Source organism: Perca flavescens, chromosome 9 (assembly GCF_004354835.1).
Source record: "Perca flavescens isolate YP-PL-M2 chromosome 9, PFLA_1.0, whole genome shotgun sequence".
Classification (NCBI taxonomy): domain Eukaryota; kingdom Metazoa; phylum Chordata; class Actinopteri; order Perciformes; family Percidae; genus Perca; species Perca flavescens.
In genome coordinates this window covers 109,750-130,229 of record NC_041339.1, presented here as the reverse complement: position 1 = coordinate 130,229, position 20,480 = coordinate 109,750, and the positions used below count along the sequence as shown (strand labels likewise).

Here is a 20,480-nt window from a genome sequence, read left to right as displayed (position 1 = left end):
TGTGTTGTGTGAACCTCATGAGGATTGTGTTCCCCGTTTCTCCTACATACTGAAGTTGACATTGTAAACACCTTATCAAATAAATACAATTTTTTGACTGTGCTCGTGTGTCTTTTTGGGTGAGAAAAACCTCTTTAGTACTCTGGTTCTGTACCCATTTACGATTTTTAAAAAAATCTGTTTGTGCTCTGCTTTTAGGTTCCTTTAATGTTTTTAATTTTGCTTTAACCAGTATGTCTCTTAAATTCCTATTTTTTCTGTAGGCAGCAAGGATCCTGTGATCTTTTAGAAATAAAGTATTTCCACCTGATCTATAAAAATTATTTTTAACCACCCTCAATAATTGAGTATTCGCCCTGGAATAAGTAGTGATTATAGGGAGGGTTGGATCTAAACAGATGGGCTTAACTTCCCTGAATGTCCTAAGAATTTGGCGAAGCATGGAGCGTTTGTACCCCCTACTGGTCAAACTGGAGAACAAAATTTGAACTGCATGTAAAAAGTCTTGATTTCTGGTACAAATCCTGCTGAATCTGAGAAGTTGTGATTTGACCAGACCAGCGAAGGTATGTCTGGGATGGTAGCTGTATCTAAAAAGAAGCGCATGTGTGTCTGTGTCTTTAAAGAAAACTTTTATCTCCAGTTTACCTGTGTCTTCAAAATTGTCCCCTTTAAAAGTTGTTGTGTCCAAGAAATCTACAGAATTTAGATTTAAAGTAGACTTTAGCCTTATAGAAGGGTTGTGATTATTGAGAGTGGTTAAAAACACTTTAAACTCTTCTTCTGAGTGGTGCCACACCCCCTTATGTCATCCAGATATCTTAGATAGTAAAGTGGTTTTTCTGGCATTTTGACAAAGCTCCTTCTTCCCAGTCAGACATAAATATATCGGCGCACCCAGGCGCAAATTTCTTCCCATGGAGGTCCCTTTAATCTGCAGAAAATATTGATTATTAAATTCAAAGTCGTTTTTGGTCAAATTGATCTCTAATAATTGCAACAGCTCCTTGTCTGGACGTCTGCTGTTGGGGTATTTTTGGAATATTTTTTTGATAGACAAAAGTCCTTCAGTTGAGTTAATGTTCGTGTACAACGAGTCAACGTCCAAGGTGAAAAGAAAAGCACCAGGGGGGATTTTTGCCTCCTTTATTTTTTGTATAAAATGGTAAGAATCCTTAACGTAACTAGGGTGTAATTTGGCAAGGGGGTTTAAATAATAGTCAATAAATTCTGCCGTATAATAGGATTCGCTGTCGCAGTCGGACACGATAGGTCTGCCTGGTGGGATTTTAAAGGGGACACTCCAGGTCTCTCCTTTCTTGTGAATCTTTGGCAATAAATAAAATAATCTGGCACGAGGATCCTTGCTGCCTAGCAGGTAAAGTTTCTGTTTGTTGTTTATGAATTTTTTATTGTATAATGATTCAATTATTTTCTCAATTAAAGGTATTGTTTCCCTATATATAGGTTTCTGCAGTTTTTTATAATAAGTTACATCATTCAGTTGTCTTAACCCTTCCCACAGGTAATCATCCCTGTCCATTAAAACCACCGCGCTCCCTTTATCAGCTGGTTTGATGACAATATCGTGATTTTTTTGTAGAGAGGTAAGTGCTTCTATTTCAGATTTTTTAAGATTGGGTTTAGTCCAGCCAATTTTGTAGTTTTCCTGAAAATATTGCATATCAGTTTTAATTAGTGTTCCAATTTCAGGGGGAAGCTGTGCCGTAGAGGGAGCCCAGGTGGATTTTGGAATAAATGGTAAGTGTTCAGTGCTCTGCTTATGCTCGTAATAAACAGCAAGTTTTAACTTTCTGTGGTATTGTTGCAGGTCAAATCTAGTCTGATCTTTCATCTCTCTATTACCAACAGTAGTTACAGATGGAATAAACGTAAGCCCCCTGTTCAGGAGAGAGCTTTGTGCTGCCGTCAATTTAAACCTTTTACACAGATTAATCACATTTTTTTCATTGCTTGACCCCGTCTGTTTACCTGTGTTTGCGGGGCCTAACCTTTTAAACAGGCCAGCCAATGTTCCAGCATCTGGCTGGCTGTGGCACTGGTCCAGTGAATGGAATCCTTTTCCGTCGTGAAGCTGTTCCTGGACAATTGGGGAAAGCATCTCTGGTGAGCAGCAATGTATGTGTTAAGCAGCCTCAGATTCTCCTGTTCTGAGGGTGGGAGTGCCCTGCTGAAGTTGATGAGGGGAATGAAGACTTGGGCATTGGGGAAAGCAAAGTGGGCCGTTTTAACAGCCCGTTGTATCTGTGGGATTGAGGTTTGCTCCGGTTTTTGAGCCCTGTTGTTGATGCCAAAGGATAGGACTATTTTTTCAACAGATGGAGATACAGGTGTTTTGTCCAGAATGGCTTCTAAATGCCTAAACGTGGCCCCTGGGAAGCTATCTATTTGTAGCTCGGGCTGTGTGAATGAAGGGAATTTTGCCACATTTGAGTCTCCTAGGATTACGAATTTCTTCCTTGCCACGAACTCCCAATTTGAAAACTTCTTGTCTGTGTTCTCATGTCTAAAGGGCCTGCCTTCGGGCCTCCCCATTGTGGGTGAGGAAAAATTGAGTTGGCTCTGAATCAGTTCTCGTGTGGAATGTGTGGGGCCCAGTCTAAATCGTGCGGCAAAAGCTGTCACGGTGTTACCTTCAGGGACTAGTTCCTGATCCGCGGGTTGAGGGGCCTCCACTAAAATCAGGTCCGACGAGGATCCTGCCGTCTGGGGATCTAGGATCTCTGTGTCAATCAGTGGAGGAGGAGGAGCAGGTTTGCAGGTGGAAACTCTGCGTGTAGGCCTTTGTTCCCTGGGTACGTCTTGCATTGGAATGGTAGGGGAGGGGGGGAGGGGGGCAGGGAGGGTGAGGGAGAGAGCAAGGGAGATGGGGGAGGAAGGGCAGAGTTCAGGAGAAGAGGAAGGGAGTGGTGAGGGCTGTTTTACCTCTTCCTCAGGTTGTGGTTCGGGGGTCCAATCTCCTCTTCCCTCAGTCATGGTGCTAGTAGAAACTAGCTGTGGCTTCTCTGATGGAGTTGGTGTATCCAGCAATGTTTGGACCACAGGCGGGGCGTGAAGCTCAGCAGTGATGGTGATTTGTCTGGTTTCTGCGGTCTCACCCTGTGTCTCGGTGTTTGATGTTGTAGAAGAGTGCCCGTCCCCTTGTGTAGTTCCGGCAGGCTGTCCAGTTGTTGAAGTTTCCCTCTGTATTCCGGTGTGTGGTGATGCAGATGGCTGCTCGTCCTCCGGTGCCTCCTCGATCACCATGTCTGAAATCCCAGAGTTTCGGGTCCTGGTGGCACGTCTGGGTCTCTGTTCAGGATCCTGTTGTGATGGTTGTGGTTGTGCGTCCACTGCTGTTATGTCAGCCTGTGTCTGTGCAGTGGCAGTTGGTGGTGTCTGGGTCTGCGCAGTGACAGCAGGTGAGTCTTGTGTGTTGTTTTCAGGAGATGCATCCAGGATTTTGCTGTAAACTAGATCTAGCGTCTCCTGTCTGAGCCTTCGGCGAAATTGGCTCCTGCACCAGGAAGCTGCAATGTCATAGTTCTTGGTCCAGTCCGAGTGTAGGTGTCGTGGGTGAGGGTGTGTAGGTTCACATTTAAAATGTCAGTGTAGTGTTCTTTGAGGATGACTAGTGTTGTGTGCTCCCATTGTTTTGCATTGCCTTCAATGAGTGTGGTAGTTTTAGAACTGGGAGCTGCAGGTTTGATCATCTCAGCCAAGTTGTTAGTCATTTTAGCAATAGCAGCAGGTGGGTTTTCAGCTGTGACATTGCTTAAGTGGTGTGCTGCCCTGATCATTTTGTGAATAAGACGTGTCTTGAGAATAAATTCTGGATCAGTAGCATGAGCATTAGTGTTGTTTTTTTGCAAACCTGGTGTTTTGTTGGCCATTAGTGTTGTAGTGAAATGGCCGCCGAAGCAATTGCCGTCCGTCGGTGGATGGAGCATTGTACCGCTGTGCCGTGAAGCGGGGTTTTGTAGCGCTGCTGCTGGCCTCCCCCTCTGTTGTAGGTGTAGTTATTCTGGCGGTGATTGTTTTGGTTACCGTAGAAAGGTTGGCGGTAGTTGGAATAGCCCCCTCTTCGGTTCCACTGTGTGGTCTGAGCGGATCCGTTTTGCTGGCTCCACTTCGTCACCGCAGCGTAGCTCCGTTGGTCTCGGTTGGGCTGGTAGTTGTTACCTCGATAAGAAGACCATCCAGTCGACGGGGCTGTGTAGTTTCTATTCCAGTGGTTGTTGTTGTTGTTGTTGTTACGTCGGCGTTTATAGCTGACGGTGTGCCATTCTCCCTCGTCAGGATCGCGGTCCGCCATGTTGGAAAAACGCAACTAGTAACTTCAAAAAAACTTACTAAAAGAACTTAAAACTATCTCAAAAAGAGCGTGAGACGTGATGGTTATGGTTCTTGTTGTTTATTAAATTAGCGACGTACGTTTCGACATCCAATGTGTCTTTATCAAGCTAACAAAGAACTCACATGTATCTCTTTTTCTTTCCTCCCTCAGGTGAACAGCGTTAGCTGCGAAGTAAAGAGAACGGGACTGCAGCCGTTCATCACTTCCGCCCATGGTCCGCCCTATGCAATAAAAGCATCCCTATCAAAATAAGAGCCCTAAACTGAATTCGGGTTTAAGAAACCTTAGACCTGTTTTTTGCCTGATTGAAAATTTCATCAAATAGTGAAAAAGAACTTTTTCAATTGCAATTGTAATTTGTTTAAGATATGAAAGGAGGTAAGTATTTGGAGAATGTAATTTTTAAATTAAGTCAGAATAGTTTCAGATCTTAAAAGGGATCAATTGGAATCAGGCAATTGTGTATAGTTCCTTTTCAGGTTATGAGTCCAGGTAAGTATTTACTTTTAGGTTTTAGAGGCCCGGTAAGTATTTATCTAGATTTAAGGTCGGATAGGTTAAGGACAGGGTTAGTCTCGTGGACACAGGTAAGTACCTTATTAGATTTAGGGCCCATAGTGGAGAGATAGGTTTGTAGTTCAAGGAAATAGCCATAAAGAGTAGAGATTGGTTAAGGTTAGGGCTAGTATATAGGATCCAAGGTTAGAGTTAGGGATCCAGGTAAGTATCCTTATTGGGTAAAGGTTAAGGTTAGGATTAGAACATAAGGTTAGGGTTAGAATAAGAGTCCAAATAATGTCCCTAGAGGGTAAGGTTGAGGTTAGGGTTAGAGTTAAGGGTTAGGTTAGGTGCCCAGGTAAGTATTCCTAGAGAGTGAAGGTTAAGGTTAGGGCCCATGTCAGAGTCAGGTAAGTATTTTGGTACTAGGTACCGTCCCGGATAGGTTAGATTAAGTTTAGGCAGGCATTCGGTAAGTGATGAAGGATAGAATCCCGCTCTTAACATATTAAGAGCTGTAATTTTCTTTTTTTCACTCTGAAGGGAGTAGATAAACCATCACATTCATGAATATATCAAACATATTACATATTGATGTGGATATATTAAGAACCTTGGTAAACATTCATGAAAAGTAATAGAAAAACTTCAAGTAATAATCATGTGCGTAAACACACGTATAATATGTCCTTTCCTCCTTTCAATAAAGTTGGGAGGTTCATGAAAAAATAAAAAAATAATAATAATAAAAAAATAGAGAAAAAAAGTTGGGACGTCTAGCATTCTGAGTGTTGACGTCTGAGATAAAAGCAGTCCCTGGAAAAGGGTGTAAACACATTCCATTTGATAAATAAGAATATAAAGAACCAAATAAGGTAGCCCCTGATAAGGGGTGTAAACATCTCCAGTATAAAAAATAAATAAAATCATAACTGAAATAGCCTTTGAAACAGAGGGTATACTATACTCAGTGCAATGCATAAAGCCATAACAAAAAATATATATATGTTTTATATACACATATGTATTTCAAAAATTGTAAAAAAAGTTTTTGAAGTAGGATGTAAACACATTGTGTAATAATTGAAATATTCGGAATAACTTCCCGTATATACCCATGTATGTCTACATGTATATATATATTTATATGGTTTTTCAATGTGGTAACCAATTTCTTAGATTGCACTCACTTCCCCTTAGATTCCATACACTGTAAAAAATATATATATATCCAAACCTGGCATTATATCAGTTTTAGGGACATGTGAGAGGTTATAAAAAGGTTTTTCTCCCCATTTAAATTGTTTTTATTATGCAATATAATATATATTATATATTCAAAATACATGAAAAATAGTCCCTCTGGTCGTGTAGATTGTATGGTATAAAACCTTCTAGGTTTGGACAATAGTAGTGAGAGTGACCAAAATAGCCAGGAAGCCCTCCTGAAAGAAGAGGAGGAAGCTCGGTCCGCCGACAACAGGTACTGGCGGGATAGGATTAAATGTTGAATTCTGACGCTGAAAGCGTCAGAATTTATGCACTAACCATTTTTGTCTGCAGGGTTGAGCAACCTCACTTCTCATTCAGGCCCCCCGGAATTAAAGTACCCAGTCTGGCAATCCAGGTTTTTTCTGCTTTTCTCCTTTGAGCTGTGGACCAATGAGGGTTAGATTCAAGAACAGTGGCTGTAAGATTAATCCAATCATGTTCAATAAAATGTTTGACCAGAGGGATATGTATGTTCCTTCCTTTATTAATATTATACCTGTGTTGTGTGAACCTCATGAGGATTGTGTTCCCCGTTTCTCCTACATACTGAAGTTGACATTGTAAACACCTTATCAAATAAATACAATTTTTTGACTGTGCTCGTGTGTCTTTTTGGGTGAGAAAAACCTCTTTAGTACTCTGGTTCTGTACCCATTTACGATTTTTAAAAAAATCTGTTTGTGCTCTGCTTTTAGGTTCCTTTAATGTTTTTAATTTTGCTTTAACCAGTATGTCTAGGGTTAGGGGGTTAGGGTTAGGGGGGTTAGGGTTAGGGTTAGGAATGCTAAATTTATCACGATGAAACCCCCCGCTTCGTCCGACGACTGAGCAGTTCTATAGGGAATCAAAGGCAAGGGCACGGGCCGGCGCACGTCAGTGATAAGTTCTCAATTCCAGCAATATCCAATAAGGTTTTTTCATTTGATTCACAATCTCGTGTTTCTGTTATTGTCAAATCTGGTACGGATGTTCCAAGGTGCCAAGGAGGAGGGGTCTGGCATTGTGCTTAATTTTTGGGAACTTTGGTAACGGTCATGTCGCTTTATCTGCGATAGAGAAGGTCTGGCATTGTATGTAATTCTTAAGGAATTTTAGTACCTGCCACGGTCGCTTTATCTAAGGTACAGAAGGTCTGGTATTGTGCGTAATCTTAAGAAATGTTGGTACCTGTCATGGTCTCTCTTTTTTTTCTTTTCTTTCCCTTTTCTTTATCACTGCACTGGTTGCTATTTCTGCGATAAAGGAGGTCTGGCATTATGTGTGATTCGAAGGAATTTTGTTACCTGCCACGGTCGCTTTATCTAAGGTGCCGAAGGTCTGGCATTGTGCGTAAGGAGTGTTGGTACCTGTCAGGGTCTTCTTTCTTTTTTTCTTTCCTTTCTTTATCTGCACTGGTCGCTATATCTGCGATAAAGGAGGTCTGGCATTATGTGTGATTCGAAGGAATTTTGGTACCTGCCACGGTCGCTTAATCTAAGTTGCCGAAGGTCTGGCATTGTGCGTAGTCTTAAGGAGTGTTGGTATCTGTCATTGTCTTCTCTCTTTATTTCTTTTGGTCGCTATATCTGCGATAAAGGAGGTCTGGCATTGTGTGTAATTTGAAGGAATTTTGCTACCTGCCATGGTTGCATAATTTTAAAGAACGTTGGTACCTGCCATGGTCGTCCCTCTTTCTTTTCTTTCTTCTTTATCTGCTCTGGTCGCTATATCTGCGATAAGGGAAGTCTGGCATTGTGTGTAATTCTAAGGAATTTTGGTATCTGCCATGGTTGTTCTACCTGCAGTAAAGAAGAATAGAAAGAGCGGGAGGAGAGTTGGTTGTTAAAAGGTTGAATAGTTGTTTTAAGTGAGAAGGGTTATTATATTGTTTAGAGGTTAAATTGTTGTATTAATTGAATAAAAGTAAGTCTATTTTAGAAGCTAAATTTCAGGACACATCATCAGTAGTGTACCTCAGCATCATTGAGTGTTTTCGCCATTATCACTAGACACTCTCCGCCAAGGACGGCCCACGGGGGTTGATCAAGTCCCGCGTGTGTCCCTTGTCCAATTAAGTAAGTTTAAACAGTTCAAGAGTTAAGATGAATATAATAGTATCAATAATATTATAGTCTTTCAATCAATACATTAAGATTTTTAAGGTCCATGATCCAGGTTAAGCCTAAAAGTTATTTTTGCTGCAGCATTGTTGTTGTAATTTAACAAAGTTGTTGAGTTATAATAATATGAGACAAGATAGAGACCTGTAAAGTAAAAGGCAGTTAAGGGCATGTATAATAGTTTAAAATTAAACTTACCACCTGAATGACAAGGGTGTCTGTTAACAGCGCAAGCTAGAACCACCAGGTCAAACAGGACCGAGGGTCCTGGAGTCCAGGTCAGTCTTTTTCAATTCCTTCCTGTGTTCCATACACCGCACAACTACAGGAGGCGCAATCAAAATCCAATCGGATTGGTAATTTGCGCCCCTGTAGTCTTCGCTCGTAACAGTCGGTTGCATTATGGTTAGGGTTAGAAAATTTTAAACAAGGTATTTCAGCGATTAAAAAACACTAGGAAGGAAGGGCAGGAATCCCGAGTAAAATTATCTAAGTTTTGTTAATGTAGGACCACGGGAAGCGGGTGAGAATTAGTTTTAAAGGCGAAAATAGTTAATTATGCGAAAATGGGCGTGGCTAAGGCTTTTTGCGCTATAACTGCTTCTGAAGGTCCTAAAGACTTGGGAATTAGTTTGATAAGCGTCTTTAAGTCTTCTGTTCAAATTAGTGTGGGTCACACATCCGTGGGCAAACCGGAAGTAGGCGGAATTTCACTTCCTGGTTGAGTTTTTTTTTTTTCTTCATGTTTAAAGGTCCCAAACATTTGGAATCTAGTCTACTTTAAATTATATAATTTTTACGACGAGTTAATATCGATACAGTGTCCGTGGTTAAAGGTCTATTTTCTAAGCTTCAAATTCAAATTAAATCTAATTAGGGATAGGTTTAAGAGTTAGAGAAGATAGAGAGTAAAATGGTAGGGATTGGGTGGGTTGGGGTTAAAATGGTTAGGCTTAGGGGGATGTGGTTGGGGTTGGATTTTGGGGTTAAGGTTTGGGGAGGGGTGTGGTTGGGGTTAGGAATGGGGAAAAGGGTATGGGGGAAGGGGGGTTAGGTTCAGGCTTCTGGGTGGGTTGGGGGGGATTTGGAGTGGGGAAGGGTATGGGTTGGGGTTAGGAATGGGGAAAAAAAATGGGTTAGGGAATAGAGTTAAGGAGAGAAGTCGGGGTGGGACTGAACTCTGGGGGCTGTATACTCTACTCCCCTTACTCCCTCACGTGAATGAGGGAAAATGGGGAGAAGAGGGATAGAAAGTATGAATTGTAGTAAAGTGGATAAGAGGGAAGTAGAGCTAAGGAGAGAAGTCGGGTCGGACTGAACTCTCCCCACTGGTCGGGCTGTATCTCTACCTCCCCCTACTCCCTCACGTGAATGAGGGAAGATGGGGAGAAGAGGGATAGAAAGTATGAGTTATAGTGGATGAGAGGTGAAGTAGAGTTAAGGAGAGAAGTCGGGTCGGACTGAACTCTCCCCCCCGGGTCGGGCTGTATCCCCCTACTCCCTCACTAGTGTGAGGGAAGAGTGGGGAGAAGGGTGAATGGGTATTTAGGAATTGTATGTTATTTTTTCATTATTAAATGTGATACGAAAGGAATCTGTTGTAAGACGGTTGGTTGGAGTATTGCGTTATGGAATTAAAGTGAACTTTCTTGTCCGAAGGCACTGGCCAGGGTTAGGAATGATAAATTTATCACGATGAAACCCCCCGCTTCGTCCGACGACTGAGCAGTTCGATAGGGAATCAAAGGCAAGGGCACGGGCCGGCGCACGCGTCAGTGATAAGTTCTCAATTCCAGCAATATCCAATAAGGTTTTTCATTTGATTCACAATCTCGTGTTTCTGTTATTGTCAAATCTGGTACGGATGTTCCAAGGTGCCAAGGAGGAGGGTCTGGCATTGTGCTTAATTTTTGGGAACTTTGGTAACGGTCATGTCGTTTTATCTGCGATAGAGAAGGTCTGGCATTGTATGTAATTCTTAAGGAATTTTAGTACCTGCCACGGTCGCTTTATCTAAGGTACAGAAGGTCTGGTATTGTGCGTAATCTTAAGAAATGTTGGTACCTGTCATGGTCTTCTCTCTTTTTTCTTTTCTTTCCCCTTTTCTTTATCACTGCACTGGTTGCTATATCTGCGATAAAGGAGGTCTGGCATTATGTGTGATTCGAAGGAATTTTGTTACCTGCCACGGTCGCTTTATCTAAGGTGCCAAGGTCTGGCATTGTGCGTAAAGGAGTGTTGGTACCTGTCAGGGTCTTCTTTCTTTTTCTTTCCTTTCTTTATCTGCACTGGTCGCTATATCTGCGATAAAGGAGGTCTGGCATTATGTGTGATTCAAAGGAATTTTGGTACCTGCCACGGTCGCTTAATCTAAGTTGACGAAGGTCTGGCATTGTGCGTAGTCTTAAGGAGTGTTGGTATCTGTCATTGTCTTCTCTCTTTATTTCTTTTTGGTCGCTATATCTGCGATAAAGGAGGTCTGGCATTGTGTGTAATTTGAAGGAATTTTGCTACCTGCCATGGTTGCATAATTTTAAAGAACGTTGGTACCTGCCATGGTCGTCCCTCTTTCTTTCTTTTCTTTCTTCTTTATCTGCTCTGGTCGCTATATCTGCGATAAGGGAAGTCTGGCATTGTGTGTAATTCTAAGGAATTTTGGTATCTGCCATGGTTGTTCTACCTGCAGTAAAGAAGAATAGAAAGAGCGGGGAGGAGAGTTGGTTGTTAAAAGGTTGAATAGTTGTTTTAAGTGAGAAGGGTTATTATATTGTTTAGAGGTTAAATTGTTGTATTAATTGAATAAAAGTAAGTCTATTTTAGAAGCTAAATTTCAGGACACATCATCAGTAGTGTACCTCAGCATCATTGAGTGTTTCGGCCATTATCACTAGACACTCTCCGCCAAGGACGGCCCACCGGGGTTGATCAAGTCCCGGCGTGTGTCCCTTGTCCAATTAAGTAAGTTTAAACAGTTCAAGAGTTAAGATGAATATAATAGTATCAATAATATTATAGTCTTTCAATCAATACATTAAGATTTTTAAGGTCCATGATCCAGGTTAAGCCTAAAAGTTATTTTTGCTGCAGCATTGTTGTTGTAATTTAACAAAGTTGTTGAGTTATAATAATATGAGACAAGATAGAGACCTGTAAAGTAAAAGGCAGTTAAGGGTATGTATAATAGTTTAAAATTAAACTTACCACCTGAATGACAAGGGTGTCTGTTAACAGCGCAAGCTAGAACCACCAGGTCAAACAGGACCGAGGGTCCTGGAGTCCAGGTCAGTCTTTTTTCAATTCCTTCCTGTGTTCCATACACCGCACAACTACAGGAGGCGCAATCAAAATCCAATCGGATTGGTAATTTGCGCCCCTGTAGTCTTCGCTCGTAACAGTCGGTTGCATTATGGTTAGGGTTAGAAAATTTTAAACAAGGTATTTCAGCGATTAAAAACACTAGGAAGGAAGGGCAGGAATCCCCGAGTAAAATTATCTAAGTTTTGTTAATGTAGGACCACGGGAAGCGGGTGAGAATTAGTTTTAAAGGCGAAAATAGTTAATTATGCGAAAATGGGCGTGGCTAAGGCTTTTGCGCTTATAACTTCGCTTCTGAAGGTCCTAAAGACTTGGGAATTAGTTTGATAAGCGTCTTTAAGTCTTCTGTTCAAATTAGTGTGGGTCACACATCCGTGGGCAAACCGGAAGTAGGCGGAATTTCACTTCCTGGTTGAGTTTTTTGTTTTTTCTTCATGTTTAAAGGTCCCAAACATTTGGAATCTAGTCTACTTTAAATTATATAATTTTTACGACGAGTTAATATCGATACAGTGTCCGTGGTTAAAGGTCTATTTTCTAAGCTTCAAATTCAAATTAAATCTAATTAGGGATAGGTTTAAGAGTTAGAGAAGATAGAGAGATTGGAGTAAAATGGTAGGGATCTGGGTGGGTTGGGGTTAGGGATTTGGAGTGGGGAAGGGTACGGGTTAAGGCTTAGGGGAGGGTGTGGTTGGGGTTAGGGATTTGGAGTGGGGAAGGGTATAGGTTAAGGTTTAGGGGGGGGTGTGGTTGGGGTTAGGAATAGGGGAAAAGGGTAAGAGTGGGGAAGGGTTGGTTAGGTTCAGGGTAGGGGTCTGGGTGGGTTGGGGTTAGGGATTTGGAGTGGGGAAGGGTATGGGTTGGGGTTAGGAATGGGAAAAAAAAATGGGTTAGGGAAGTAGAGTTAAGGAGAGAAGTCGGGTCGGACTGAACTCTCCCCCGCCGGGTCGGGCTGTATACTCTACCTCCCCTTACCCCTCACGTGAATGAGGGAAAATGGGGAGAAGAGGATAGAAAGTATGAATTGTAGTAAAGTGGATAAGAGGGAAGTAGAGCTAAGGAGAGAAGTCGGGTCGGACTGAACTCTCCCCCCTGGTCGGGCTGTATACTCTACCTCCCCTACTCCCTCACGTGAATGAGGGAAGATGGGGAGAAGAGGGATAGAAAGTATGAGTTATAGTGGATGAGAGGAAGTAGAGTTAAGGAGAGAAGTCGGGTCGGACTGAACTCTCCCCCGCCGGGTCGGGCTGTATACTCTACCTCCCCCTACTCCCTCACTAGTGTGAGGGAAGAGTGGGGAGAAGGGTGAATGGGTATTTAGGAATTGTATGTTATTTTTTTCATTATTAAATGTGATACGAAGGAATCTGTTGTAAGACGGTTGGTTGGAGTATTGCGTTATGGAATTAAAGTGAACTTTCTTGTCCGAAGGCACTGGCCAGGGTTAGGAATGATAAATTTATCACGATGAAACCCCCCGCTTCGTCCGACGACTGAGCAGTTCGATAGGGAATCAAAGGCAAGGGCACGGGCCGGCGCACGTCAGTGATAAGTTCTCAATTCCAGCAATATCCAATAAGGTTTTTCATTTGATTCACAATCTCGTGTTTCTGTTATTGTCAAATCTGGTAACGGATGTTCCAAGGTGCCAAGGAGGAGGGTCTGGCATTGTGCTTAATTTTTGGGAACTTTGGTAACGGTCATGTCGTTTTATCTGCGATAGAGAAGGTCTGGCATTGTATGTAATTCTTAAGGAATTTTAGTACCTGCCACGGTCGCTTTATCTAAGGTACAGAAGGTCTGGTATTGTGCGTAATCTTAAGAAATGTTGGTACCTGTCATGGTCTTCTCTCTTTTTTTCTTTTCTTTCCCTTTTCTTTATCACTGCACTGGTTGCTATATCTGCGATAAAGGAGGTCTGGCATTATGTGTGATTCGGAAGGAATTTTGTTACCTGCCACGGTCGCTTTATCTAAGGTGCGAAGGTCTGGCATTGTGCGTAAGGAGTGTTGGTACCTGTCAGGGTCTTCTTTCTTTTTTCTTTCCTTTCTTTATCTGCACTGGTCGCTATATCTGCGATAAAGGAGGTCTGGCATTATGTGTGATTCAAAGGAATTTTGGTACCTGCCACGGTCGCTTAATCTAAGTTGCCGAAGGTCTGGCATTGTGCGTAGTCTTAAGGAGTGTTGGTATCTGTCATTGTCTTCTCTCTTTATTTCTTTTTTGGTCGCTATATCTGCGATAAAGGAGGTCTGGCATTGTGTGTAATTTGAAGGAATTTTGCTACCTGCCATGGTTGCATAATTTTAAAGAACGTTGGTACCTGCCATGGTCGTCCCTCTTTCTTTCTTTTCTTTCTTCTTTATCTGCTCTGGTCGCTATATCTGCGATAAGGGAAGTCTGGCATTGTGTGTAATTCTAAGGAATTTTGGTATCTGCCATGGTTGTTCTACCTGCAGTAAAGAAGAATAGAAAGAGCGGGAGGAGAGTTGGTTGTTAAAAGGTTGAATAGTTGTTTTAAGTGAGAAGGGTTATTATATTGTTTAGAGGTTAAATTGTTGTATTAATTGAATAAAAAGTAAGTCTATTTTAGAAGCTAAATTTCAGGACACATCATCAGTAGTGTACCTCAGCATCATTGAGTGTTTCGCCATTATCACTAGACACTCTCCGCCAAGGACGGCCCACGGGGGTTGATCAAGTCCCGCGTGTGTCCCTTTGTCCAATTAAGTAAGTTTAAACAGTTCAAGAGTTAAGATGAATATAATAGTATCAATAATATTATAGTCTTTCAATCAATACATTAAGATTTTTAAGGTCCATGATCCAGGTTAAGCCTAAAAGTTATTTTTGCTGCAGCATTGTTGTTGTAATTTAACAAAGTTGTTGAGTTATAATAATATGAGACAAGATAGAGACCTGTAAAGTAAAAGGCAGTTAAGGGTATGTATAATAGTTTAAAATTAAACTTACCACCTGAATGACAAGGGTGTCTGTTAACAGCGCAAGCTAGAACCACCCAGGTCAAACAGGACCGAGGGTCCTGGAGTCCAGGTCAGTCTTTTCAATTCCTTCCTGTGTTCCATACACCGCACAACTACAGGAGGCGCAATCAAAATCCAATCGGATTGGTAATTTGCGCCCCTGTAGTCTTCGCTCGTAACAGTCGGTTGCATTATGGTTAGGGTTAGAAAATTTTAAACAAGGTATTTCAGCGATTAAAAAAACACTAGGAAGGAAGGGCAGGAATCCCCGAGTAAAATTATCTAAGTTTTGTTAATGTAGGACCACGGGAAGCGGGTGAGAATTAGTTTTAAAGGCGAAAATAGTTAATTATGCGAAAATGGGCGTGGCTAAGGCTTTTTGCGCTATAACTTCGCTTCTGAAGGTCCTAAAGACTTGGGAATTAGTTTGATAAGCGTCTTTAAGTCTTCTGTTCAAATTAGTGTGGGTCACACATCCGTGGGCAAACCGGAAGTAGGCGGAATTTCACTTCCTGGTTGAGTTTTTTGTTTTTTCTTCATGTTTAAAGGTCCCAAACATTTGGAATCTAGTCTACTTTAAATTATATAATTTTTACGACGAGTTAATATCGATACAGTGTCCGTGGTTAAAGGTCTATTTTCTAAGCTTCAAATTCAAATTAAATCTAATTAGGGATAGGTTTAAGAGTTAGAGAAGATAGAGAGATTGGAGTAAAATGGTAGGGATCTGGGTGGGTTGGGGTTAGGGATTTGGAGTGGGGAAGGGTACGGGTTAAGGCTTAGGGAGGGTGTGGTTGGGGTTAGGGATTTGGAGTGGGGAAGGGTATAGGTTAAGGTTTAGGGGAGGGTGTGGTTGGGGTTAGGAATAGGGGAAAAGGGTAAGAGTGGGGAAGGGTTGGTTAGGTTCAGGGTAGGGGTCTGGGTGGGTTGGGGTTAGGGATTTGGAGTGGGGAAGGGTATGGGTTGGGGTTAGGAATGGGGAAAAAAAATGGGTTAGGGAAGTAGAGGGTTAGGGTTAGGGTTAGGGTTAGGGGTAGGGTTTTGCCATACACAATGAATGGGAAAGGTCGAAATTCCATAATTCCAAGACATATTTTCATCTATTAGACAGGAATGTGGAATGACGCCTTCCACATTCCACATTCCACATTCCATAATTCCAACTTTTGAAATTCAAAATGTGGAATCTTGGAATCAGTTCCCAAATTGACCATAGGGGGCGCCATCTTACAATTTTTAACCAGATTCCATATTTTGATTCCATATTCCATAATTCAACATTCCATATTCCTTACTACCACATTCCATATATATTACAGTCAATCCATTTTTATATATATTACCATTGTTAAATGTCAAATATACAAGATTCCACATTCCAATTCCACATTCCATATAAGTGTCACTCAGTCCATTTTTCCATATATTACCATTGTTAAATGTCAAATATTCACCAGATGTGTTAAATAGGTGTTTAATAACTCAAAAGTCTCAAAATGAACCCACTTTACCAGTGCGACCCCAGCATTCAACCAGAATGGGTCCTAAGTCTCTATCCCATCGTTTTGCCCCAAATTGGTCCCGAGAAGACGGCAGGCCAATGGGCTATTGCTGGCAAGGGGCGAATTTTGAGCGCGGGTCTTAGAGCCACGTGCAAGGCATCGACGTAAAGGGCCCGGCGCGCTGAGCAGGGGGGTCTTTAAACCAATGCTCCACCACCTTCCTGTCCGGAGCTATGGGGCGCCAAATGTTGAGTTTTTTCACCAAATTGAAGGCCATATAATTTGAAGGGAAGGAGCCTGGAGTGTGCTAGACACACCGTTGGAAAGCTCTCAGAGAGCTCTATCACATAGGTCAGGTTTTGGGATCATAGAGGGGTGGGGTTTTGATCTTTTTTTCCCTGAGCCGTACATCAAAAAGAGAGACGTTGTCAGACTCGCCCGAGACGAGGCAAACATATGTCAGCGCCGTACAGCTACTGCCCCCTTTGGGACCAAAGTTGCTCAGGAGCGACGAAACGCACGTATTCTCGTTGCTATCAATGTCCTGAGTACAGCGGCCTTACAATGAGCTGTCTGCGTCGCATCGTTGCGGAGAAATGTTGGCTCAAATCACATGAAATTGCTATAGTACTAGGTAAAAATTTGGAATTATGGAATGAGAATGTGGAAGCAATTGATGACGTCATAGTTAGGGATTGGTCAGGGTTAGGGTCACCCAAATTTGGTCATGGGTATGGCTCATGCAGCTGAACAACATATGTGAAGCAGAGGTGGAAAAATCACTTTTGAAAATTTCATCAAAAATGGCTTCAGAGCCTAAAAAGGCAAAATGAGCTTCATCAGCAAATTGAAAAGTCAGTGCGGGGGAGGGGCGAATTTGCAACTTTTGAAGCGTGGGTCGTAGAGCCACGTGCAAGGCATCGACGGAAAGGGCCCGGCGAGCCGAGCAGGGGGAACTTAGATCCAAAGCTCCACCCCCTTCCTGTCCAAAGTTAGGGGGGCCCAAAGGGATTCCAAATTTCAATTTAAATTGACTTCCAGATTTTGGTCTTTTGATGATTTGGCCTCACTTTTGGGGCCCTTCCTTTGGGGCCACGGGGTCAAAAAAAATGACCACGTCATACGGTGGATACCGGCTCCGATTCAAAGCAAGTTCCAAGTCTCTAGCACCTTGCGCTGCCGAATACCAGCCAAAAAGACACTATAAAGGGGTAGGCCAGAATTGGGAATCTGACCTTTTGACCTTTTGCATTTAAAGGTGGATTACTCAGGAACGCAAGGGGCTAGGGACACGGGCCCGACTGTTCCGAACAGCCCTCGGGGAGCCTTACAACATATGTCAGAACCGGGACCGTAGCACCATTTTTCAGGGTCGAGCTCACATCTGGTCCCAAACAAAACAGGCTGATGAAAAAGTGAAGATTCTGAGGGGATTTGTCTTGGGAGGGTCAAACACGCTATCTCGCCGATTTCAAGTCGTAGGGCCTCGATCCAGACATCACCGGAAAGGTCTCGCCGAGCCGGAGTCGGCCATCTTGGAACCAACGCTCTACTCCTTTGCAGTCAGGAGCTAGGGGGCGTTAAATGTTCGATTCCGCCACCATTTCAAGGGTCATAAATCACGGACCAAAGCACTCAGAGATGTGGGAGGGGCACCGATGGAAAGCTCTCAAAGAGCTCTATCACATATGTCTCCCCCCAGCAGGTGGCACCCTTCTGGGGCCAACTCCGCAACGCAAGGGGTTACAGGCGCGGCCCTGGCATTCTCCCGTAGCCCTCGTTCTGCCAATCGCAACTGTGCCCTGCGGGTCACTCTAGGTCAAAAGGTTAAAAAATAATGGGGGCCCAAAGTCATTCCAGATTTCCATCTAATTGACTTCCAGATTTTGTTCCTTCACAAATGACCTTTGGCCTCACTTTTGGGGCCCTTACTTTGGGACCACGGGGTCAAAAAAATTACCACGTCATACGGTGGATACCGGCTCCGATTCAAAGCAAGTTCCAAGTCTCTAGCACCTTGCGCTGCCGAATACCAGCCAAAAAGACACTATAAAGGGGTAGGCCAGAATTGGGAATCTGACCTTTTGACCTTTTGCATTTAAAGGTGGATTGCTCAGGAACGCAAGGGGCTAGGGACACGGGCCCGACTGTTCCAAACAGCCCTCGGGGAGCCTTACAACATATGTCAGAACCGGGACCGTAGCACCATTTTTTAGGGTCGAGCTCCCATCTGGTCCCAAACAAAACAGGCTGATGAAAAAGTGAAGATTCTGAGGGGATTTTTCTTGGGAGGGTCAAACACGCTATCTCGCCGATTTCAAGTCGTAGGGCCTCGATCCAGACATCGCCGGAAAGGTCTCGCCGAGCCGGAGTCGGCCATCTTGGAACCAACGCTCTACTCCTTTGCAGTCAGGTGCTAGGGGGCGTTAAAGGTTCGATTCCGCCACCTTTTCAAGGGTCATAAATCACGGACCAAAGCACTCAGAGATGTGGGAGGGGCACCGATGGAAAGCTCTCAAAGAGCTCTATCACATATGTCTCCCCCCAGCAGGTGGCGCCCTTCTGAGGCTAACTCCGCAAGGCAAGGGGTTAGAGGCGCGGCCCTGGCATTCTCCCGTAGCCCTCGTTCTGCCCATTGCAACTGTGCCATGCGGGTCACTCTAAGTCAAAGGGTTCAAAAATAATGGGGGCCCAAAGTCATTCCAGATTTCCATCTAATTGACTTCCAGATTTTGTTCCTTCATGAATGACCTTTGGCCTCACTTTTGGGGCCCTTCCTTTGGGGCCACGGGGTAAAAAAAATTACCACGTCATACGGTGGATACGGCTCCGATTCAAAGCAAGTTCCAAGTCCCTAGCACCTTGCGCTGCCGAATACCAGCCAAAAAGACACTATAAAGGGATAGGCCATAATTGGGAATCTGACCTTTTGACCTTTTGCATTTAAAGGTGGATTACTCAGGAACGCAAGGGGCTAGGGACACGGGCCCGACTGTTCCGAACAGCCCTCGGGGAGCCTTACAACATATGTCAGAACCGGGACCGTAGCACCTTTTTTTAGTGTCTCCCATCAGCAGGTGGCGCCCTTCTGGGGCCAACTCCGCAACGCAAGGGGTTACAGGCGGGGCCTCGGCATTGTTCCATAGCCCTCGTTCTGCCCATCGCAACGGTCCCATGCGGGTCACTCTAGGTACATGTACTGATGAGTTATCATAGTGCTTCCACATTCCACATTCCATTGGGTCATATTTCAAAGACCGTTTGAGTTATCAGGCTGATTCTAACAGGAAATTAAAGCCTAGAGGTTGCTGAATCCAACTAAGGGTGCACGGTCACTCTAGGTACATGTGCTGATGAGTTATAAGGCTTGCAAGTGCTTCCAAATTCTCATCTATTTCACTGCTCATAGATGAAAATCTGGAATGTTTTCATTGGGTCATATTTCAAAGACCCTTTAAGGTATCAGGCTGATTCTAACAGGAAATGAAAGCCTGGAGGTTGCTGAATCCAACGAAGGGTGCAGGGTCACTCTAGGTACATGTGCTGATGAGTTATAAGGCTTGCAAGTGCTTCCAAATTCTCATCTATTTCACTGCTCATAGATGAAAATCTGGAATGTTTTCATTGGGTCATATTTCGAAGACCCTTTAAGGTATCAGGCTGATTCTAACAGGAAATGAAAGCCTGGAGATTGCTGAATACAGAGCATGGTGCAGGGTCACTCTAGGTACATGTGCTGATGAGTTATGAGGCTTGCAAGTGCTTCCACATTCTCATTGATTTTAGCGGGAACGCAAGGGGCTAGGGACAAGGGCCCGACTGTTTCGAACAGCCCCCTCGGGAGCCTTACAACATATGTCAGAACCAGGACCGTAGCCCCTTGTTTTCGGCGGATGAAAAAACGTAGCCTTTGAGGGGATATGACCCAGGATGCTCAAAAATGCATTTAAGTCGTAGGGTCTCGATACAGACATCGCCGGAAAGGTCTCGCCGAGCCGGAGTCGGCCATCTTGGAACCAACGCTCTACTCCTTTGCAGTCAGGAGCTAGGGGGCGTTAAAGGTTCAATTCCGCTACCTTTTCAAGGGTCATAAATCATGGAACAAAGCACTCAGAGATGTGGTAGGGGCACCAATGGAAAGCTTGCAAAGAGTTCTATCACATATGTCTCCCCCCAGCAGGTGGCACCCTTCTGGGGCCAACTCCGCAAAGCAAGGGGTTACAGGCCTGATCTCAGTGTTGTCCTGTAGCCCCCTTTCTGCCCATCGCAACGGTGCCATGCGGGTCACTCTAGGTACATGTACTGATGAGTTATCATAGTGCTTCCACATTCCATATTCCACATTCCATTGGGTCATATTTCAAAGACCATTTGAGGAATCAGGCTGATTCTAACATGAAAGGAAAGCCTAGAGGTTGCTGAATCCAACGAAGGGTGCAGGGTCACTCTAGGT

General features: G+C 43.5%; 1 protein-coding gene across 1 annotated transcript; it reads right to left on the bottom strand.

The window, feature by feature from the left end:
- Window positions 1–1,959: 1,959 nt before the first annotated feature.
- LOC114561525 (eukaryotic peptide chain release factor GTP-binding subunit-like) lies at window positions 1,960–4,315 on the bottom strand. The gene is made up of 3 exons (XM_028587581.1): window positions 3,956–4,315; window positions 2,947–3,546; window positions 1,960–2,822 (listed from the first exon to the last, which is right to left on the bottom strand). Exons 1-3 carry the CDS (start codon window positions 4,313–4,315, stop codon window positions 2,754–2,756), a joined length of 1,029 nt encoding a protein of 342 aa, XP_028443382.1. The 3' UTR covers window positions 1,960–2,753.
- Window positions 4,316–20,480: the final 16,165 nt, after the last annotated feature.

Bases quoted from the DNA above. Each gene is read 5' to 3' on its own strand.
- LOC114561525 (XM_028587581.1), bottom strand. From the start codon at position 4,315: ATGGCGGACCGCGATCCTGACGAGGGAGAATGGCACACCGTCAGCTAT. The intron at 3,547-3,955 runs GTACAATGCTCC...GACTGGACCAAG, and splicing joins CCCCGCTTCACGGCACAGCG to AACTATGACATTGCAGCTTC. The intron at 2,823-2,946 runs GTAAAACAGCCC...TTCCAATGCAAG, and splicing joins AACCACAACCTGAGGAAGAG to ACGTACCCAGGGAACAAAGG.